The sequence below is a fragment of the Ochotona curzoniae genome, unplaced genomic scaffold (genome assembly GCF_017591425.1).
Source record: "Ochotona curzoniae isolate NIBS_2020 unplaced genomic scaffold, NIBS_Ocur_1.0 scaffold_3208, whole genome shotgun sequence".
NCBI lineage: Eukaryota > Metazoa > Chordata > Mammalia > Lagomorpha > Ochotonidae > Ochotona > Ochotona curzoniae.
In genome coordinates this window covers 31,469,261-31,492,413 of record NW_024467106.1, presented here as the reverse complement: position 1 = coordinate 31,492,413, position 23,153 = coordinate 31,469,261, and the positions used below count along the sequence as shown (strand labels likewise).

The window sequence follows — 23,153 nt, the reverse complement described above, 5'->3', positions numbered from 1 at the left end:
CCTGCCCCAGCTCCGGGGCTTTCAAAAACTCCTGCCTCTGTGGAACTGAGCAAAACCACTAAAGCTGTTGCTGCTACTTGCCTGCGTCCTTCCTTCCCTCTCAATCTAATCAGATTTAATTAATTTAATTTTGAAAGAGGGAGAACTGCCACACCTGCTGGTTTGTTCTGGGGTGCCTGCAACAGCCAGGGCTGGGCTGGGTCAGAGCAAAGGGCCAGGACCTCAATCTAAGTCCGCTGTTCAACCTCTTAGGACATCACGTGAGGCCTCCAAGGATGTCACAGGAGGCTGGATCGGAAGTGGGGCCTGGATGCAGGTGTCCCGTGGGACATGCCAGACATCATACCACATGCTTACACCCCTGCTGGAGATACACTCAACATATCCTGTGTTTCGTCACTTACAGTGTACAATTCATCTGTTTCTCTCTTTTTTTTTTTTTGAGGTTTTTAATATATTTACAGAGTTGGGCAATTATGACCATAATTTTAACACATTTTCATCCTCCCTAAAAGAAACCTCACATGTGGACCTGGCACAGTAACCTAATGGCTAAAGTCCTTGCCTTGCACATGCCGAATCCCATATGGGTGTCAGTTCTAATCCCTGGGGCCCCACTTCCCATTCAGCATCCTGCCTGTGGCCTGGGAAGGCAGTCGAGGACGGTCTAAGGCCTTGGGACCATGCACCCATGTGGGAGACCCAGAGAAAGCTCCTGGCTTTGAATTGGCTTAGCTCTGGCTGATGTGGCTGCTTGGGGAGTAAACCACCGTATGGAGGATCTTTCTCTCTGTCTCTCCTCCTTTCTGTATATCTGACTTTCCAATAAAAAGTAAATAAATCTTAAAAAGAAAAGAAACCTCACATGCATTAGCAATCAGTCCCCATTTCTCCTTCCCTCTAGCTTCTGACAACCATGATCTACTCTTACTTAATCTTTATAGAGTCGTCTGTGATAGACATTTCACTCAAGTGGAGTCAACATTACGCGGTCTTCTTTCACTTAGCATGTTTTCAAGGTTCATCTCTGACGTAGCATTTACCTTCATGCCTTTTTATTGCCGAATACTCTTCCTTTGTACAGATTTACCATGTTTCCCATTTCCTTTTTGATGAACATTCTCATTGTTCCCATCTTTGATTATTGTGAATACTGACACCATGAACATTCATGTATAAGCTTTTATGTGGACACATTGTTGTTTTCCTGGATGCTGTGCTGAGGAGCAGAATTGCTGGATTATAAGGACCAGTGTTTGCACTGCTGTACAACGCCCCCAGCACTTTCTCCCACACAATCGCCAATACTTACTTTTGTCTTTTTGTTGTTGTTGTTGTAACCACTCTAGTAGGGGTCAAGTGATATGTCCTTTTAGTCTTAATTTGTACTTCCCTAATGACATAATGTTAAGCATGTTAGGTGGTCTTTTGAACATTTGTGTGTCTTCTTTGGGAGAATGGCTGATCAAATCCTTTGCACATGTGTAATTGGGTTGTCTTTTTACTTTTTTATTCACTCACAAGGCAGAATTAGAGACAAGGAGAAGGAGAAACAGAAGGAGATTTTCTATTCACTGGTTCAATCCCAGAGGGCCACAACCCACCTGGGCTGGGCCAAGCCAAAGCTAGGAGAGTCTTCTGGGGCTCCCCTGGGGGTGCAGGGGCCTGAGTACTTGGGCCATCTTCCACTGCTTTCCCAGACACATTATCAGGGAGCTGGATTGGAAGTCCGCTGGGACTTGAACTGGTGCCCATATGGGATGCTGGCATCACAGGCTGAGGCTTTAGTCACTATGCCACGCCACCCTCTGTGTTTTGTTTTTATTGCTGAATTCTTTATATACTTCTGGGCAGAAGTTCCTTAACATATATATGATTTGTGGATTTTCACCAGTTTTGTGGGTTGTCTTTGGATTAGCTATTTTTGCTGATTTGCTTTAATGTTAGCCATCCTAGTGGGTGTGTAGTTGTATCTCAATGACTGGGTTTTGATTTTCATCACCCTAATGACTAATGTTGAGCATCTTGTCATGACTTGTTGGCCATTTGTGTTTTCTTTGGAGAAATGCCAGTTTAAGTCCCTTGTCCTGTTTTAAACAGGATTATCAATCTTTTTGTCGTGGAGTTGTGGAGACACCCATTTTGAACCACCTGGCTTCCATTCCTGACTTCCTGGCCTCTCTTTCAAAGAGTTTTCCTACTTCCTCTAGCCTGTATGTGTCAGAGCTGCTTGAGCCCCTCATGTCATTTTCTCTGCTGCCAAGTAGCTTCCCATTCCTGCAACTTTTTGAATTCGCAAACCTCAAAAATGGTTACCCAGCTTCAATCCTTCCTGCTACTTTTTGACTTCCAGTGTTTTGAGAAAAGTTACACAATCACAAGACTACATTTGAATGTAAAGATTCCTGTAGATGCCGAAGGCCAGGGTAGCCCAGCTACAGCCCATCCGTGTGGCTGGATCTCCAAGAAGCACCCTCACTTGGCTTTCCCGGAATTAGAAAGAGCCCAAGCAGGGCACTGAGAACCCAGGACCTGGCCTTTGCATGATCTGGATTGTGTCCTTTGAGGCACAGAAGTTTTAAAATTTTGTGGAGTCTTTTGTTGTTAAACTTTTGGTATCAGTGTTGAAGAATTCGTTGACTAACCCAAGGTCAAAGAGAATTTACTCCTTTGTTGCCCAGGCGTCTCTTTAACAGACCCTTTTCCTCATGGAGAACAGAGATCTTCTCTTCCAAGAGTTCAGTCTGCCCAGCACCCACTCTCATGCCCAAGGGACAGGTCTTTCTTGATTCTTCTTGCACTGTGAGAGGGGCCTGTTATACTTTCTGCCACGACTAGTGGACCCTTTAAAGATCCACAGCATTGAATGGAACGTGTGTTGACCCCAAGGCTTGCTCCCACCCTGTGTGCCGAAGCCTGCGGAAAGGGGCAGGCCCACCGGGTTGGGTGGGAGGACGGCTGCAGCCACCAGCCTCCCTTCCTACCCTCAGGAATCCCCTCCCTGCCGCCAGCCCCACCCCTAGGCCTGTCCGGAGCCCTGGAGAAAAGGCTGGAAACAGAGGGTCATTGGGAGAGAGGACAGGAGGGACTAGTTTCTCACTGGGCTCCAAAAGGAGGGGCCTGAGGAAGGAAGGCAGGAAGGAAGCAACGAGGCTCTGCCCAGACTTCCTCGGGACTGCAGGGAGCACGAGGCTGCGCTCACCCCAGCTCCCTGGGCTCCCGGACTTGTGCGCCTTGCAGCAGCGCCTGCCCTCTGCCGCCACCGCCTTTCTCTCCCCTCCTCCTTCGCTGGACTCGCAGGCCCAGGGGGACTGCCGCGGAGGGAGGCTGAGCGGCTGCACTGTGGGCATGCCCGCTCCTCTCCCTTCCCCCTTCCCTTAGCAGCAACGTCACCGCAGCACCAGCGGCCGCGGCAGCCGCCTGGAGACTGGGGCTGGGATTGCGCAGCCTCCCTGCATTAGCAGCAATGCCATTGTATTAGCAGAAATCAGATCTTAGGAAATCGGCCCCGGCCCCCCCCGCCCCCCAACCTGTGTGGGCCGTGGAACAGTGCCTCAGCGGGAACTGTCAAGGCCAACAGCAAGAGGAGCGGAGGCCTCCGGGGGCCAGCTGAAGGCCGCTTGCTGAGGTATGGCTGGCAGAGCTGGGGGAGGGGCAGTGCAGAGCCAACTGCATCAGCCTTCGGCATTTGGACCTCTGTGTCTTGGCTTTTGAGAACCGGCTTTGTCTTTCCATAAGAGGGAGGGGTGGCGTGTGCGAGCACTAGGCAGGCTGGTCCATGCATGCATCTGGGCAGTGCTGCAGAGACGGGTAATAGAGGTTGAGCGTTACAATGCTATTTATGTCGGTTCAAGAAGCATAGAGACTCCATCCTTCCTTTCTAATGAAGCTGCTGCCTTAGCTGCTGTGGTCAGCATAGAGGGGGGTCACATCTAGAAACAAAGAGTTTCTGGGAGGAGATGCGGGCATTGGTGCAGCTTCCGGGAGGAGCTGGGTAGCTTTGCCCTACACACACACACACACCCTAACATACCCACACAGGCACACACACCTTGTGACATACCTGCACACAGACATGCACACACACACACACACACACACACCTGACATACCCACACAAGCGTACACACACACACGCCATACCTTCTGATGCTGTGGGAGCCACCAGACTCTTAGGAAGAATGGAGTAAGAAGCAATGTCGACAAGACACCTCACAGTTAACAATAGGAGCAGGGGACAGTGAGTGCAGTGCCCAGGGCATAGGACCTGTCCTAATCCGCTTTCTTAGGCAGACCTAGATTCCTAGCAGGAGGAGACATGAGCAGGAGCTCACATTCCCAAATCGACCCTCCTGCAACAGTACCTGATCCTGAGGCTTCCCCTCAACCTGGAGTCAAGGTCAGCCTGCCGGGGGATAGCAACTGAGGACCTTTGTCCTCCCTGTCTTTCTTCAGGAGGCCAGAAAGGAGGGAGGGTGTTAACTGACTGGCAGAAAAGACACAGATGCCCAAGACAAGAGAAACCTTCCTGCTGGCAGTTTTCTGCCCAGGGTTCCGCTATCTAAATTCCTGAAGTCCACTGGCCCACATAAAATAGGTGATTGAAAAATACCCTGGGAAGTTGTAGGAGTGTGTTACTTCCCAAAGCGTCTTGAGGAAAGAGATTTGGGGGCCGTCCATGGGACAGGGAGGAGAGGGCTGGGAAGTGGGATGGAATGGGATGGGGATTGATGAGTAGTCTACACGCAAGGAGACAGTCATCTAAAAGGAACTAGAGGCAGAAAATGGGGAGGCCTGTAAAGACAACCTGTTCAAGCTAGAGTGTGGGCGCCCAGGAGAAGCAGGAAGCGGCTACTCCGGGAGCAGAGAAAGCACAAGGCCTTCGGGAAGAGCCTGTGGCCCTGTTTTCTCTGTTTTCCACCTTCACCAGAGCTCATAGCCCGTTGTAATAAACTCGTCCCGACCTTAGAACCAAACACTCAGGAATGCAGCCTGAGATGAGCGCTCAGGAAATGTCCTTGGGGGCGTTTGACATCCAGGTCTAGTGCAGTCTGATCGCATTTGTAACTGATCTAAAACACACGTCCACAGTCCCGTCTTGGCTGTGGTTTACTCACCGAGGGGACCTGGGCAAGTCATTCGTCTTCCTAGGCGTCCATTGCCTTGTCCGTTTTCACGCCGACAAGTCTGCCTCCTTTATGAAGTTGTTGTGAAGATCAGTCCCGTGTAGATACATGTTTTGTGAAAGATGGAAAGTGGGTGTGGGGCAAAGCATGATGACAACATCCCGGGCCTGCAGACGTCCACGTCTAAACTGGCCGGATTATCTGCAAGACTGGTGACAGACATTTCCCTCACTGCGCAGAAACTGTGCAGATCAGAAAGAAATAATAATCTCTTAGGACAAAAATCTAAGTTAAAATTAAAAATTAGTGAAATAGCTTGGAACTTAAAATAAGATTCAATGCAACTCAAATTTATAAAGCTTAAACTACAGTTTTTAAAGGAAAATTATTTTATGATTTTGAGATAGGTAAGGACTACTTAAGGTATCAAATGCCTTAATTACAAAAGAAAAAAACTGATAAATTTCATAAAATTAAAAATGTCTATTAATTAAAAAAAAAAAAAAACACTGTTAAGAAAACTAACAAGCAAGCCTCCAACTGAGAGAAAATATTTGTAAGACCTGGATATAACTGGAGGAATTTTATCCAGAATAAATTTTTAAAACTTCCATGATAAAAAGCAACCCAATTTTATGAAATGAGTAAAATACTAAACAGATAACCAAGCATTGACCGTGTTCCAAGGACTGTGTGGTAACTTGTAGGGACATGGATTGACTAGCTCTCCATCTCTGATCTCCAGGAACTCTTCTCTGGTTTAGGACCCAGGTGTGTATAGCCGACATTATAACACAGCTGCCGACCCTTCCGTTGAGGACTGCAGGCTGCATCTGTTCACCACCGTTTTGTTGAGGGCCGCAGGCTGTGTCTGTTACTACCCTTTCATTGAGGGCCACCGGCTGCGTCTGTTCACCAGCCTTTCATTGAGGGCCACCGGCTGCATCTGTTCACCAGCCTTTCATTGAGGGCCACCGGCTGCGTCTGTTTACTTCTCCCTGGCTGTATAAGTTCTGTCTGTGCAGCACCATGGTTTCTTGTCTGAATGCTCATCTCTGTGATAGTTCACTGGGTCAGAATCGTCACTTCCACTGTGTGTGTGTGATATCCACTGGTGAACACTCCCTGAAAATGGTCCTTTAGAAGGGGAACGAGAGGCCGGGTGTTTGCCAGCGATTGAAGATGCTGTTTGGGATGCTGGCTTCCTTTATCAGAATGCCCGGATTCAAGTTCGATCTGCACTTCTGATCCAGCTTCCTGCTAAGGCACACCCCAACTGTGAGTGCTTGGGCCCCTGTCACCCATGTGGGTGATCCAAATAGAGTTCCTGACTCCTAGCTTTAGCTTGGCTCTTGCAGCCATTTGGGGAGCAAACCAGTAGTTGGAAAATCATTGTCTCTCTCTCCTCTCTCTCTCTCTCTGACTCCAAATAAATGAAAATACTTGAGTAAAGTGTAGATAAAAGGGGGAGAAAAGAGGACACATTATCAGTGATGCTTGTAGTCCATAGTATTCCTAGAATAGCCACTATATGTACAGAAAAATTCTCTGTGTTCCTTGAGTCCAGGCCTTGGGATTATGGCCTGCACTTTAAGGAAAATCTAGTATTGTATGTAAGGGGGAACCCCCCACCCCATGGAAAGAAAAAAATTTGAAGTATGCATATAAAGCATTTTATTATACACAAACTAGAAAATAAATATGAGGGGCCTGCATTGTGATACTGTGAGTAAAGCCTCTGTCTACAGTGCTAACATCTCATATGGAAGCTGGTTCACATCCATGCTGCTCACCTCTGACCCAGCTCCCTGCTAACGCACTGGGGAAAGCAGTGGACGATGACCCAACTCTTTAGGCCCCTGCGTCCACAGTGGAGACCTGGATGGAGTTCTAGGCTCCAATCTTCAGCCAATTATGGACATCTGGGGGTGGGGGTAAACCAGTGATGGAAGATGTCTTTCTCTCACACACAAATAAATAAGTATTTTCTAAGAAAATAAAGAAAAGGAGTATGAATGCCTCCAAAAAAAGTTTCAAAAAATTCAAAATCACTAAGCAGAAAGAGGCATTAACATTTTGTTGCATGTATTTCAATTTTTCTTCCGTGCATTGAGACATATTTATTTACACAACGGTGTCATACCCTCCATGTTGCTTATAACATGCTGTCTTCACTTACTATTATTCTGTGACCATCTTTGAAGCCAGTAGTCATGTGAACACATAATTTTTAATGACATTCTGTTCTGTGTATTGCTTTCATTGGTTGATTATTACTGGGATTGTAGAATGTTCTCAACTGCAATGCCTCTAAACGTTAGTTTGGATGTCTCCCAGTAAGCTGGGCTAGGAGCCTGGTCCTCAGAGTCTGTGATGGCTGATGGTCAATGCATTACGGTGTAAACTTAATCACCTGTGGCGTGTGAAGGTCGTGCCTGTGGGAAGTGATCCGGTTGCTATGCTGCTAGGCTGGAGCCTTGACTGAACCGTGATGGTTTCATAGGGGTGTGTGTGCGTGTTGGTGAGGAAATGAAGTTGTGTCTCGTATATGTATCTATGTGTTAGCATCTCATGTATACATTTAGGATTTTAGTAGGATATATATACTAATATGTATGTGTGTGTGTGTGAGTATACATTTGAATCCAAATTTTTCTTGGTTAAAAAAATAGATGAGAAGGAGTAAAGGGAAAATTATCTCAAGTAATTCATGGCAAAACCTCCTGATTATTGTCTTTGTCTCTCTGATTCTCAAAATGCCATCTTTAAGAACAGCTGTTTCTCTGCTTGCTTCTGCAGATGCCAGACTCACTCACTGCTCAACGCTAGTCCTCTTCTTCACCCCTCTGAGCCTGTTTCCATAAACCTTAATTTTTTCCTGGCTGAAATGTTTTAGTCTTACTGAGATAATTCAAACTCAGTGAAATTCTGTAGTTACAATAAGAAGCAAAAGGTGTGTCACCATGACTGTTGTCTGATGTTAGAACATTATCACCCAAAAGAGAGCCTCCACAGGCGTGAAGTAGCCACTCCCCAATCCTCAGCCCCGTGGTCATAGGCACCTGCTGCTCTAGCTTCTTCTCCTGTGGATCTGCCTGAGCTGGATACATCATAGAAATGAAACCAATCAGCTTCATACAACACAGGGGTTTTTTGTTTGTTTGACTCAGCATAATCTTTTTCAGGTTCGTTCATGTTGTGCCTTGAATCATAACTTCATTTTCTTTATTGCCAAATAAAATTCCATTTCAAGTATATGCCACGTTTTGCTTATCTAGTCATCAGTTCTGGCTGCTGTGAACACTGTTGCTGTAAACATTTATATACAAGCTTTTGTGTAAACATATATTTTCATTTCTTTTGGGTTTAGACTCAGTGGAATTGTTGGCTATGTGGCAACTGTTTAACATTTTGAGGAGCTGTCAACTGTTTCCCAAAGTAACTGTACTATCTTATGATGCCCCTTCCAGTGTTTGAGGAATCCAGTTTTTCACTGCATCATCATCTGCACTTGTTGTCTGCTTTAAGGCATCTTTAAAAAGCACCCTTTCAGGAGTTTGGTAGCCACTTGTGTTTTTCCTAGGAGAAAGGACTGTTCAGATTCTTTGCCCAGTTTTCAATTAGGTTATATCTCTTTTATTCTCAAGTTACACGAATTTACTTGATGTATTGTCTCATTGAATGTGTGATTTGCAAATATTCTCCTTCAATCTGTGGATTGTCTTCACAGGTTCTTAAGCATTCTTTGAAGTACAGCATAAGCCAGTTTTTCTCTTTCTTCCTTCCTATCTCCCTCTCTTTCTTTCTTCATGATCACTTGTGCTTTTCATGTCATATCTTAGAAACTTAACCTAATCCAAAATAATAAAGATGTTCTGTATTTTCCACTGTTACATTTCATCTTGCAGCTCACGGTAGCCCTCCTACCTCTCTAGTCACTGCCCTAATCAGCACACAAAGGCTTGGATGTTCAACAAAAGAGCTGGCGGGGGCTGGGGAAAAAGGAAGAAAGATCGCTAATACTGTTGGCCCCTCCACATTCATACATCAAAAATATGCAAATAGTACAGATTTTTTTCTTTTCATTATTTTCTAAACAATACAGTACAACAGCAGTTCACATAGCATTTACATTTTATTTATAGTGTATTAAGTAATGTAGAGATAACTTAAATTGTATGAGAAAATATACATGGATTATACAGAAGTGCTGTGCTGCTTTATAAAAGGGCATTGAGTATTTGTGGATTTTAGTATTTGTAGAGGACTTCTATCCTTAATATAATTTAATTAACTGCAAATTCTTACATTTTAGTACTTTGTTCCTCACACATGTGTTTATTAACCATTTTAATTTTTTTTTCCTTAATGAACTGCCTGTTTGCATCCTTGAGCACTGATGACTTGTCCAGCGACTTTCTGTTCTGCATGTGAAGAGCTGGTACTCCTCAGTCTAAATGAATGAAATTTAAAGAAATTGGTAGCATTAAGGGCTCACTTCAATGATGAATAAGAAAAAAGAGATGAAAAATGTAAATTCAGAGGACATGAAAGGAAAATAGTAGGAATGAAAAAGAAGAAAGAGAAATGTATGAGAAGTGAAGACTGTTGGAACAGTGGCCAAGGGACAGAGAAGTTTAGAATAGCCTATCCTGAATAAGGAATAAACCTGAAGGAAGGCTTGCTAAGGCTTCTGGGTAATGAAGCTTCTAGGCTAGCATGGGCAGAATTGCCACACTTCAAGAGGTCTGCACCTGGTGATAAAGTGCTAGCGTGGCACAAAAGACAGAATATCCCCTCTCCCAGGCCCAACTTAGTCTGCATGAGAAAAGCACTAACATAGTAGGAAGGGCAATGAAATCATTTCACGTACAGTCCTGGGACAGGGACAGATACCCTCAGGCTCAGAGGAGAAAGGGGGTCAAATGATGAAATGTGTTTAAAGTCTCTTGCAAACTCAGAACTTGTTGCTGTGACGTGCCTGCTCTGTGAGCCCTCATTCTCCCCGGCTGTTCACCTGCGTGCTGTGGCCAAGTCTAAGGCACCTGTGTGTCTCCTCAGTGCCTCACATCCTGTCCTCTTCCCAGGCATTGTAGCATGCACTATTCATTCTTTTCTGTACCTGGGACTAAGATTGTTCACTGCCACAGACGGGGTCCTTGAAAGAAAAGGGGGAAAGCTCTGTCTTTGAGATCCCCAGGTCTTCCTATGTGGCACTCAAAGAGGCCTGGCCTTTAGTCACATGTGGCAGAGATACATGGGGGTCCTTGAAAGGAAGGAGTGGGGAATGGCTCAGAAGCTGGGCCTGTGCAGTGCGGAAAGTGGAGCAGGGTTCCAGCCACTCTGCTGGGCTGGTGGACCTCGCACCTGACTCGGAGTCTTCTTCTTGGGCTTAAAAATGGTACAAAGGATGTGTCCCTGGCTACAGGGACGTCACATTAGGTTCCCTTTTTTTCCCTCTCTCTCCAGGTGCCAAGATCTCCTGATGCAATGTGTTCTGCCCCACTGGGCTCTGGGGGCAGTGTCTGGTGCCGTTGATGCCCTTGTTCGAACTTTCCAGAATGGATAGTCCCCCAAAGCTGACGGGAGAGACCCTCATCGTCCACCATATCCCCCTGGTGCACTGTCAAGTCCCAGACAGACAGTGCTGTGGAGGGGCAAGTGGCAGCAGTGGGAGCACAAGACCCAATCCTTTCTGCCCACCCAAACTGGGCCTCACCCAGCCTGACCAAGACCTGGGACAAGCTGACTCCCTGCTCTACAGCAGTCTGCATTCTGCTCCAGGGGGATCCGCCCAGTCTACAGACAGCACCAAGAGTCGGAGTCGGGATGGAAGAGGTTCTGGGGCCCCCAAACGGCACAATCCCTTCTTGCTGCAGGAAGGTGTGGGGGAGCCAGGACTCGGTGACCTGTATGATGACAGCATCAGTGACAGCACCACCCAGCAGTCCTTCCACCTGCACAGCACTAGCCAGCCCACCTTCCATCTAGCCTCTTTCCAGCTGCCACCATCTGGCCCCAGAGTGGGGAGGTCCTGGGGGGCAGCGCGCAGTCGGGCTGGTGTGGTGGAGGGCCAGGAACAGGAGCCAGCAGCGACCTCGGGCACCCAGCAGTGCAGCAGCAGCCACCGCTGCCGGCCAGAGCTGGAAGCAGAGACCATGGAGCTGGATGAGTGTGGGGGACCTGGTGGCAGTGGCAGTGCAGGGGCAGCCAGTGACACCTCGGGCTTCTCCTTTGACCAGGAGTGGAAGCTCAGCTCAGATGAGTCTCCAAGGAACCCCAGCTGCCCGGGCCCAGGAGCCCAGCACTGCCGCTGCAGTAGCACGTCCAGTCAGTCTGAGGCAGCCGACCAGTCCATGGGCTATGTGAGCGACTCCTCCTGTAACAGCTCGGATGGTGTGCTGGTCACCTTCAGCACTCTCTATAATAAGATGCATGGCAGTGCCCGCGCCAACCTCAACTCAGCTCCCCAGTCCTGCAGCGACTCCTCCTTCTGCAGCCACTCCGACCCTGGCGCTTTCTATCTGGACCTGCAGCCCTCCCCTGCTGAGTCCAAGATGTCCTGCGAGTCCCACCACCCTGAAAGCGGAGGAAGGGAAGGGGGCTACGGTTGTCCTCATGCCTCATCTCCTGAGCTGGATGCCAACTGCAACTCCTACCGTCCGCACTGTGAGCCCTGCCCGGCTGTGGCTGACCTCACTGCCTGCTTCCAGAGTCAGGCCCGTCTTGTTGTGGCCACGCAGAATTACTACAAACTTGTCACCTGTGACCTGTCCTCCCAGTCATCCCCAAGCCCAGCCGGCTCTTCCATCACCAGCTGCTCCGAGGAACACACCAAGATAAGTCCCCCACCAGGCCCTGTGCCAGAGCCAGGCCCTGGCCAACCTTCAGAGTACTACCTGTTCCAGAAACCTGAAGTGCAGCCAGAGGAACCAGAGGCAGTGGGTTCCTCAGCAGACACAGCAGCTGCCACGAGTCCCACTGTGCTTGAGGGACAAGTGTACACGAACACATCACCCCCTAACCTCAGCACCGGACGGCAGCGCTCCCGCAGCTATGACCGCAGCCTGGAGCGCAGCCCTGCTGTCCGCCTGGGCTCCCTAGAACGCATGCTCAGCTGCCCAGTCCGCTTGAGTGAGGGCCCTGCAGCCCTGGCCGGGCCTAGCTCCCCACCCAAGAGGGTCACTTCTTTCGCTGAACTGGCCAAAGGCCGGAAGAAGGCTGCTTGCTCTGGCTCTCCCCCGCTTCGCCTGAGTGTTGGGGATTCCTCCCAGGAGTTCTCACCCATCCAGGAAGCCCAGCAAGACAGGGCAGTGCCACTGGAAAAGGGCACTCCTCACTGTAGCCACAGTCTACCGCCTATGCCCCTGGTACCAGCGATAGACCTACTTGGTCCAGAACCCTGGTCCACCCAGATCTGCCAGGGCCCCCAAGCCAGTCTGATGCCACATGTTGGCTTCAGAGCTGCTGAGCAAGGTGCCCTGGCTCCACCGATGGATCCAGTGCCTGCCGTGCCAGGGAACACAGCCAACAGCCACAGCCAGAGAGATGCAAGAGCTAGAGCCGATGGTAAGAAGCCCAAAGGCTAGGGAGTACCAGGAGATTCGCATGGCCGCCTTGGTGCCAGGTCCCCAGCAGCCATCCATCTACACCGCTGAGAGACTCCTCAGCCTAGACCTCTTGTCTTTTTAGTCTGGGTCATGTCCTATAATAGGGTGGGGCAAAGGGAAGAAGACAAAGGATTGAAAAAAAATTCACTGAGGGTGTAAAAATCAACAGGCTTCAGAGATCCTGATGTATTGAAAAAGTAAGTACTCGCATGATGGTAGTTCTGAACCTGAATGACTACTGGAAAAACCCTGGTAACTCAGATAGGGCCTTGGGGGGAGGGGGGACGTGTCTTTGTTTATGGGAAAATCCTAAGAGAAATTTCTTTTTACATAACTTTTGATTTATTTTGTTTTACTTATTTGGAAGGCAATGACAAGGAGAGAGATTTCCCATGTATTGATTCACTCCCCAAAGGGCTGCAGTTACCAGAGCTAAAAAGCCAGAAGCCAGGAACTCCATCAGGTCTGGAACAGCAGGGCAAGGCTCCGTCCCCTAGCCGCCTTCTGCTGCCTCCTATGCGCGTGAGCAGGGAGCTGGATTGTACACACAGGCAGAGGCGGTGCTGAGTCCAGGCACTCTTATACAGATACAGGCATCCCAGGCTGCACTTCACTCTCCAGCCCACAGCATCTGTCCTGTTGGATAGCATCTAAACACAGAAGTAGATTTACTGGCAAAGGAGCAGGATTGAATTCAGCTTTGGAAATCTGGAATGTTCAGTGTTTAAGAGACAACCAAGGGGATATGTCTGCCTGGAAACCTCATTGGGTATCAGTGAAATTGAGTCCTTGTTCAGTGATGCTCACCACCCTCAGAGCAGCCTGGGAGCTGAGATCTCTAAGTTCCTGGTAGCCTCCCAGGGCCAGCTATTTCCCTCTCTTATACTAATGTGTTGCCAGTGACAGAGATGAGATAGACTGTAGCTGCTCTCCAGGAGTTGCCGCTAAGGTTGGAAACAGAATTGTGATGCAGAGTTGGCATTGTGGCCATGAGAAGGGCTACCTTAGGCTGGGATGTCGTGAGGGAGAACCACTCACAGGGTTCATAGTGAAGCCCAGGCTCAGAAGATGATTACATCTCAGCTTTGGGGAGACTTGTAAGAAGGATATTCTGGGCTGAAAGAATAGTCCATACGAGACCCCAAGGACGCAAGGGTTGATGCTTTCCAGAGGCCGCAGGCGTGGCAGTTTGGCACCGTCCTGGGAGAATGGGGATGGGATCCCTGGGGGAATTTAACCAGGGAAATCACTGTTTTATTTGGTTGGGGATTTGTTTTTTTGTTTGTTTGTTTGCTTCCCACCATGTTTTGATTTGCATTTTAGAAAGATCATTGGTTGGCTGGAAGATGGACTGGAAGGGCTGTTTCCATGTAGATTGGAGGCCATGAGAATACAAATGGTAGCTGACTTGATCTGGATGGGTGAGGGCACCCAAGGGGAACAAAGATGAGAATACTGTGATGCCAGGGGTGAGCTGGGCCACCCTCAAAAAAAGACTGAGAAAAAATAGCCAGACTGGACAGAGTCATAGGAACCATCAGAGGAGAAAGTCTGAAAAAAGAATTAAATTCAGCCGAACAAGTTGTAAAGATAAATCCAAGACAAAGCTGAGGAATCCTGGAAGCAATTCAGGAGTGGGATGTGCGGAGTTGGGAAGGCAGGGGCAGTGAAGTCCCAAATGGCTGTGCCCAAAGCCTTAGTTTGGGTCTGTTGGTTTCTCAAGGGAAAGGGGTTTAAAAACCATAAATGTAGTTCAGAAGCTTCAACCCATTGCAAGATGTCACTCCCTGAACCACACACAGAGGTAATGTCCTTGGGGTGAAGAATGTAGGGGAAGTCTCTGGGGGAGTCGCACCGTCAGCCCCCGCTCCCTTACACTGCAGGATCTATGGGGAAACTCTGCTGGGCTGCCAGGACTCCGCAGTCAGACAGAGACAAGATGGTAGATGGAAGTGGAGTTTTTAATGCTATAACACTATACCAAGTTGCTGCAATGTTACATAATTCTTCAGTAAACCACTACTGGGCTCTTTTCTTAATTTTGCTCTTTTTTTTAATTAAAAAAAAGACAAGTCATTGAATTTTTGAATGAAAAAGAAGCCACAGATTGTTCCAATCTGTGATTGACATTAAGAAGCTAAAAAAGCATCAAACTCAGGACTCAAAAGGACACCAACGTGAAGCTGCATTTGTAAGCTGTACTGAGCTGACTGGGAATATAGAACTGATTTTAAGCTGAATTTGAGTTTGTAGTACAGAAGGACTTTGAAAAACAAGTGATTGGATTCGCATACAAACTACAGAGCCAGGAAGCGCACCCCAGCATTCTGCTGAGCTCTGGGCTAGGAGAGGGACTCGATGGGAGGGGACCCCAACGTTCTGTAGTGTAAGGAAGAACTGGGAGAGGGGCTGTTTGTCCCAGCAAAGAGCTGACTGGGGAATGTGGCTTCTGTGGCCAATTTTGAAAGGCTGTCACCTAGAACAGCGAGAAAACTTGGTCCCTCTGCTCCCCCCAGAGCACCCAGTCCCCCTTGGGGTCTGGTTGCATTGCTCTGCTTCCAGCCACGTTCTGGGAATTTAGTAGGGAGGATTTCTTTTCAAACTTTAATTAGGATTATAGAGAAAGGCTTGAACCCACACCCACAGGGGATGCTGGCCCCACAGATGGAGGATTAACATGTTCACGCCAGCATGTTGACCCTGTCCTGGGTATATTTTTAAGGGTAGGAATAAAACAGTCTAATTCAGACATACTTACGTAGGGGGTATAACAAAACTGGATGGGAGGACCTAGCTTAATAGCCAGGGGTCAGCTCAGTCCTACAAATTGGTGTTTAAATTAGTGGAGAGGGAGAAGGCATCCAGGTGGGAAAAGCAAAATGGGTAGAGAATCCGGCTGACAGGTGTAGAGCTTCATGGGCTGAGCGTGGGCAGAGCAGTGCCTCCCTGAACAGCTGATCGGGAGGGGGCGGGGGAACCCAGGGAGGGCACATGAAAGTGAGGCCTCCTGAAGCCAGCCAGGTCCCTAACAAGCTGAACTGTGAGGATTCAGCCCTTTGATTCCTGCCAGAAGACACAGCAATTAGCATACAAAGCCCCTACTTTTTTGGAGTTCTTATCAGGAGTGATAAGCACATTTAAAAGATCATTGCTGTTAGTGAAAAGAGCTAAAAAGAAAATGAAATGGAATAACAGGGTAGAAAGGTATTTGCCAGAGGGGCTGGGAGGGTGGACAGGCGGAAGATTGAGTTCCTGAGCTTGGTGTATTTAAGAACAGAGGCAGATGTAGCTGAAGCATAGAGAGTTAACGAGAAGGGCAAAGTCTGCTCTTTCAGCATCGACTAGAAGAGGCAGGAGGGTCTACTTTGAAAATGTCCCCTGGGAGTGACTCTGAAACTCTTCCCTTAATGGGCTGTGGTCTCAGCCACTGTGACTCATGGATGAAATAATGCGAGGGAAAGGAAGACCCAGCCAAGAAGTGTCCTGTGGTGAGAACACTGGCCCCAAATTATACAGAATTACAACTTGGCCACTTTCCAGTCGTGTGATGTCGAGGAAATGACTCAATCTCTTATAAATTCCACATTTCTTGACCTGCCCAGTACTAATTCCTGGCTCGCGGATCTGTGAGCCACGCCCGGGATTGTAGCTGATGAAGGTGCTTATAGCACCACCTTGTGTTCATTCCAGTGTTGGGTGCAGGGTCTCGGACCCACAGAGCGCAAGCCCTGTCCTTCAGCGTCGCAGGGTCCTGGGTTTAGTTCTGAAGGCTAGCTGGAGGGGGCACAGGGGCCCAGCCCTGGTGGGGGGAGAGGACAAGCACTGAGTAGAAGGTGAACTCTGAAATGCCGTGAGGGTGGGCAGGGACAACAGAAAGCTGGTTCTGCTTACAAGTAAAGAAATCTTCCATTGTGGTCAGATCTACTCAAGAAGGAAATGCACTGGAATGAGTGGAGAAGAGGGACGATGAGCGAAAATGCCAAATCACCTGGACATTGGAAATCTATGGGACCATAGAGACTGTCTCTGAGCCATAGAGACAACATGGGTGGTGTTGCCACTGGCAGAAGTAAAAGTTGTTGAGAAAAGTTTGAGGGTGGTGAAGGCAATGAATGAGCTCTTTTGAGAAAATAAAAAAGACCAACAAAGAAGTGTAGGCCTGTTGTATAGGCCTGTCATAACAACACTAGGGGAGAGTTTGACAAAAGATGCGGGGAGCAGTGTCACACTGTAGCCCCACCCTGTTGCTACCAGCCAGGCCTGGCCCATCATGTCCCTTTCCCAGTGGGCAGCGTCTCTCCTCTCTGCCTCTGCTTCTTCCCATTTGGCTTCTGTGTCTGTTTGTCTGATTTCCTTTTTCATCCCTATCGCTACAGGGGGTGGTGCTGAGAGCCGACCAGTCCTTCGCTACAGCAAGGAGCAGAGGCCAACCACACTGCCCATCCAGCCCTTCGTGTTCCAGCACCACTTCCCCAAGCAGCTGGCCAAGACCCGGGCCCTGCACAGCCTCTCCCAGCTCTACAGCCTCTCAGGCTGCAACCGTGCCCAGCAGCCTGTCCCACCAGCTGGCCCTGCTGCTCAGGGCCCAGCCCCCGCTCCCCTCAGGGAGCCCCAGGCATCTACACCCCGAACCAGTGGCCGAGGTGCCAGGAAAGCTGGGCCTGAGCCAGAGACCTCCCGGCCATCACCCCTGGGCAGCTACTCCCCTGTCCGGAGTGCTGGCCCCTTTGGGCCCAGCACTGACTCCTCTGCCTCCACTTCGTGCTCCCCGCCTCCAGAGCAGGCCACAGCCCCAGAAAGCCTAGCCCCATGGAGCCACCCCTGCCCTGCTGCCCATGCCGCCCCCTCCCAGCTGCCACAGAAGGAGGATCCAAAGACACTGACCTTGGCTGAGTACCGACTCCATGGAACGGGAAGCTTGCCACCTCTGGGCTCCTGGAGATCTGGCTTTAGCCGTGCAGAGAGCCTGGCCCGCGGAGGCGGTGAGGGCGGCATGGCCTCCAGACCCAGTAACGGTATGAGCTTTATCACCACCACCACAAACGCTTTATGCCATAGCCCAGAGTCAGAGACTAAAGTGTTTTCACCGCTTTCCCTGGCACCCCTGGATAACGCGCACACATTCCTGACTCTGGTGTTTCCCATGGGTCTATCAGGTAGATGCGACAGCCTTCTCCTACTAACTCTTGCCTCTTTCTTCTGCTGATCCCATCTTCTTCCAGCCAACCACCTCTCCCCTCAAGCCCTCAAGTGGCGGGAATACAGGAGGAAGAACCCGCTAGGGCCACCTGCTCTATCAGGGAGCCTAGACCGAAGGCCACAGGAAGCTCGGCTGGCCCGCAGGAACCCCATCTTTGAGTTCCCTGGATCTTTGGCAGCTGCAGGCCATCTTGGCTGCCGGCTAAATGGTGTGTGGGTGTGGACCCAGGGCCTCTGGGAGCAGGCCCAAGGGTGCACTCTCCAAGCACTGAACTGGCTTTTATTTCTCTCTGTCTCTTCTTTCTAGGTCAGGTACTAAAGCCATTACCACTGACCTGCCCTGACTTCCAAGACCCTTTTTCCTTGACAGAGAAGCCCCCAGCAGAGTTTTGTCTGTCACCAGATGGCAACTCAGAGGCCATTTCCATTGACCTACTTCAGAAAAAAGGTGACTAGAACACCCCCCCACCTCCGCTGCCAACTTGGGTCAGGGTTTCTGCTGTCCCCTCCTGGCCATGTGTGTGTCTCTCCCATGGAACCCTCCAGAATATACCCCTGCATTAAAGTCAGTGCCAGGAAGGCGTTGGAGAGCACTGGGACCAGAGGTAGATGTCTGGGTCCTGTGTGAATGATGGGGAGGGGGCCAAGGTCAGTTCTCAAGGGCCAAAGCAGCCCTTCCCTGAGTGAGCTAAGCACGGTGAGGGAGGTTACCGTGTGAGCGATGAGCTCCAGGTCCATGGCCTAGCACTAAGTGTGTCGGTGACATTTAGGAAGATGGAGACTGGCAAGGAACAAATGTAGTCAAGTGACAATGGCACTGAGACCAAGGCTGTTTCAGTGAGATGGTGAGGAAAGAACGGAGTGTTTAATTGTGGGCTGAAGGGACAGAGCTTGTAGGGAGAAAGATGAAGCCAAAGTTCCTTGCAGGGAAAGGAAAGAGCCTTGGCCAAGAGGAGGAATGGCCACTTTCTTGAAAACGAGGGAGGGAGGGCAGGGTGTAGATACAGCACAGTCAGGGTCCTGCAGCAGAGGGAAGTCAGAAGGCCTGGAGAGGACGGGGAGAGAGATTTGGCACAGTGACCAGAGAGTGGAACAGAGGATGCCGAGTAGGCACAGATCAGAGTCGTCCTTTCCAGGCACTGGGCAAGGGACCTGGATTGTCTCCAACAGTAGGAAGGGGCCCTGCTTTCTCAGGCAAAAAGACTGGGAGGTGGGCTGATCCAAGATTGGAGTCTGAGGGCGTGGAAGGAAGGCAGCTGCAAGTCTTGAGTTCCATCTTTGAGTTCCTTGCCGTGCCCAGAGCCTTTGGCTGCCTCTGCCACCTCTTCTGCTTCCTCCTCTTCACCTTCTGGGGCCCGCACATCCTTCACTCACTCCTCAGGCGCTGCTTGGTCCATGTCTCCAGGGCCCTCCTGCCTGCCCCCCCCCCCCCCCGCCAGCTGCAATGTTGAGTCGGTGGTACTCTATGGAGATGGGTCCAGGAGGACAGGAAGGGCTTAAGAGCTGGGCACAGCAGGACCACGCTGGCATAAGTGTCTTTGGGAGACCCATGGACAGGCAAGGATAGTAAGGCGAGTGGAGAGCCCTTCCCATCCCACAGGGGGGGTCAGCCTAGTGCTTTCGCTAGGAGCTTTCTCAAGGACCCATCACATCCATTCTTTCTTGCAGGACTGATAAAAGCTGTGAACACGGCTGTAGACCTTATTGTGGCCCATTTTGGCACAAGCCGGGATCCTGGGGTAAAGGTAGGCAAGAAACTGTGAAGAACCGAGCTCTGACCCGCATACTGTACCCTGCCTCTGCTTATCCGGAGCTGGCTGCTCAGGGATGGGGGTGACAAGGGAGAAACACAAAGGGCCACAGGGACAAGGGCCAGGCTCGGTCTCCAGAGGGTGTCCTGCCCTTCCTTCCTGTGTCTGCAGGCAAAGCTGGGCAACAGTTCCGTGAGCCCCAATGTTGGCCACCTGGTGCTGAAGTACTTATGCCCCGCTGTGCGGGCTGTGCTGGAGGACGGGCTCAAGTCCTTTGTGCTCGACGTCATCATTGGCCAGCGCAAGAACATGCCCTGGAGTGTGGTGGAGGCTTCCACCCAGCTAGGTGAGTGCTGAGGAGCCAGATGGGGACCTGGGACCAACCAAAGGGTTGCAGAAACACAGCACGGGCCTCTGCTCTCAGGTCCATCCACCAAGGTTCTGCACGGCCTCTACAACAAGGTCAGCCAGTTCCCAGAACTCACCAGTCACACCATGCGCTTCGACGCTTTCATCCTTGGCCTGCTCAAGTGAGTGTGCGGTGTAGTAACGTCTCCCCTCAACTCTCGACCTGCACCCCCCCCCACCCCAGGCTCTGGTGCCCAAGCTCATTAGACTTAAGCAGAAGGGATGGGGGTTGTGGCCAGGGTGTAGGCCTCCCCTCTCTCCCCGTCCTGGCTTTCCCATTGCACCAATAACATATGGCACTGACCATTCCCATAGTCTTCTGCTGCTTTTACAAACACATAGCCTGTCATGTTTGGAAATTAATCAGGTGACTCCGTTTCCAGGAAACCCTGATGCTCTCCGTTCCAGTTCCACTTTTACATCCAGCTTGAATCTTTGGTCCATTCTGGGACCCAGTTTTAGTATGCTTCTTTGTCAACTATGAGCCTGATGGCCCGATACCCTTGACCCTGAGCTGCCTACACCTCCATTCATTACCTGCCCTGACATTTTAGGTCTTATGCAGTCAATCCCTTTCTGCATACCCCTGCCAGCACCCCAGAGCTGTGAAGGGAAGCAGGTAGCAAGCCTGCTGTAGTAGGGTGATACCTATGCACATTTCCTTCTTGGGGTCTGATGCCCTCGTATCTGTCTCCTTTGGACCTCAGTATCTGGCTGTGTCCACACGAAACTCAAGTCTCTTCCCTTCTCTCCCTGCAGCATTCGGTCCCTGGAGTTCTGGTTTAATCACCTCTATAACCACGAAGGTAACACTCAGAACCTGGCTTTGTCTCTCAAACGAGGCCAATCCTCAGAGGCCAGGTAGAGGGAGGACTGGCTGCCGTTAGGCACTGGACATGGGGGAGGGAACTGCACACATGCACCCAAGTCCGTTCCAGATTCCACTCAAGTAAGAGCCCTGGGTTGAGCAGGACTCTCAGGAAATCGGGAAATCTGGATAGGGGAGTCCCAGTACTTGTCTCCTGTGGGCTCAGTGTTGGGGAAGTCTTCACACTGCATGACCAAAGGAAATAGGGTGTGTGTGCACAGCACATGTCATTGTGTAGTTCACAAAGCCACCCCCTTGAGCCAGGCTGTGCTTCTCTGAATGACTCAAACCTTCTTCTTCCTCCTAGACATCATCCAGACCCACTACCAGCCCTGGGGCTTCCTGAGTGCAGCTCACACCGTGTGCCCTGGGCTGTTCGAGGAGCTGCTGCTGCTGCTGCAACCCTTGGCCCTGCTGCCCTTCAGCCTGGACCTGCTCTTTCAGCACCGGCTGCTGCAGAGTGGGCAGCAGCAGCGGCAGCACAAGGAGCTGCTGCGGGAGTCCCAAGACCTGCTGCTGTCCGCCCACTCAACGTTGCAGCTGGCCCGGGAGCGGGGCCAGGAGGGCTCTGGAGACATGGACCGAGCAGCGCCTGGGGAGCGAATGAAGGGTGTGGGGGCCCCAGAAGGTGGAGAAGAGGAAGAGGAAGCAGAAGAGGTGGCAGAGGCAGCCAGGGGCTCTGGGCACAGCAAATGGGCCCGAAGTGGGCAAGCTGGCTGGTGGTACCAGCTCATGCAGAGTTCCCAAGTCTACATTGATGGCTCCATGGAAGGTTCTAGGTTCCCTCGTAGTAGCAGCAGTAGTAGCAGTGACAAAAAGAAAGCAGGGGGAGCCGGGGGGCATCCCCAGGTTCCACCTCCCCGGGAGGGAGTGGTAGAGGGAGCCGAGGCCTGCCCTGCCCCCGAAGAAGCCCTTGGCCGGGAGAGGGGCTGGCCATTCTGGATGGGGAGCCCCCCTGACTCTGTGCTGGCTGAACTGAGGCGCAGTCGAGAGAGGGAGGGGCCTGCTGCCCCGCCAGCAGAAAGTGAGGGAGCGGCCGCAGAGCCTTCCCCAGGCGGCATCAAGTGGGGACATCTGTTTGGTTCCCGAAAAGCCCAGCGAGAGGCCCGGCCCACAGCCAGGTGAGAGCCCATGTGTGGGGCACAGGTGGAGGGACCGAGCATGGAGTCTGGCCTAGCTGTGAACAGAGCCTGAGCCCAGCCACTCTCCCCTAGGCTGCCTTCAGACTGGCTGAGCCTGGACAAGTCCATGTTCCAGCTGGTGGCCCAGACAGTGGGTGTCCGACGGGAGCCAGAAACCAAGGAGAGCCCGCAGGAGCCACGCTCTCCAGGACTGCCTGCTAAGCCGCCATGGTGAGCTGGGAGCCAGGAGGGGCCAAGGGGGTGCAGCCAGGAAGGGCTTCTGATGGGGTTTGTCTGACCAGCATGTGTTGTTTCTCCAGCGAGGTGCAGGCACTGTGCCACCATCTGGCCACAGGCCCTGGACAGCTGAGCTTCCACAAGGGTGATATCCTACGGGTGCTGGGGCCAGCCGGCAGAGACTGGCTGCGCTGCAGCCGTGGTCCTGACACTGGCCTAGTTCCCCTGGCCTACGTGATGTTGACCCCAACTCCAAGTCCAACCCCTGGAAACAGCCAAAACTGAGGCCCTGTGCATGCTGCTGGCCTCAGGGACCCTCACCACCCCCCGGCTCCGAGCCCCAGAGCCCCTCACAAGTCCTTGGGCTTGGCTGCAGAGCAGACCGAGAGCTGGGGGCCACCTCGCCCTGTGCTGGCACCTGCTCCCCACGCTCAGTATTACTTACTCCCCTGTGACTGTCCCAGTGACCTCATTCCAGACCTCCCTCCAGGAAAGGAGGCGGGAAGGGACGCAACCCTGGGCTGCCAGGCTGAACCTGGCCCGGCTGGGCCCAGCCTTCCTTCTACGTAGACAAGCAGGTCCTTCTGTGGGAAGGTGGCCTGCAGGGCCACTGGCAGGGTTCTCCAGGCCAGGCAATGATGTGGATGATGAACAGTATTGGGGCCAGACCCTTGGCACCCCCAGCTGTAAATAGTCTGTAGCTGGCACGCCTGATGGGCAGAAGAGGGAAGAGCAGCCCAGGCTTCTGTTTATGTATTTATTTATTTATTTATTACACCTATTAATAAAAAAGGTGCTCAGCCTCTGGATCGTTTTCTCTTTCTGTGGTCCCT

The 23,153-nt window shown here is 50.9% G+C and overlaps 1 protein-coding gene across 2 annotated transcripts; it reads left to right on the top strand.

Moving 5' to 3' along the window:
- Positions 1-3,227: 3,227 nt before the first annotated feature.
- RUSC2 (RUN and SH3 domain containing 2) lies at positions 3,228-23,125 on the top strand. Of its 2 annotated transcripts, XM_041004649.1 has the most exons (12): positions 3,228-3,628; positions 10,596-12,695; positions 17,113-17,751; positions 17,959-18,144; positions 18,243-18,383; positions 19,604-19,680; positions 19,858-20,032; positions 20,111-20,216; positions 20,854-20,900; positions 21,270-22,083; positions 22,177-22,314; positions 22,404-23,125. In XM_041004649.1, the coding sequence occupies exons 2-12, from the start codon at positions 10,664-10,666 to the stop codon at positions 22,603-22,605; spliced, it is 4,557 nt and encodes a 1,518-aa protein (XP_040860583.1). In that variant the 5' UTR covers positions 3,228-3,628; positions 10,596-10,663; the 3' UTR covers positions 22,606-23,125. The 2 variants fall into 2 exon arrangements, with proteins under 2 accessions (XP_040860583.1, XP_040860582.1); XM_041004648.1 differs by lacking the exon at positions 3,228-3,628 and having other exon boundaries at positions 10,592-12,695.
- The last annotated feature ends 28 nt before the right edge of the window (positions 23,126-23,153 follow it).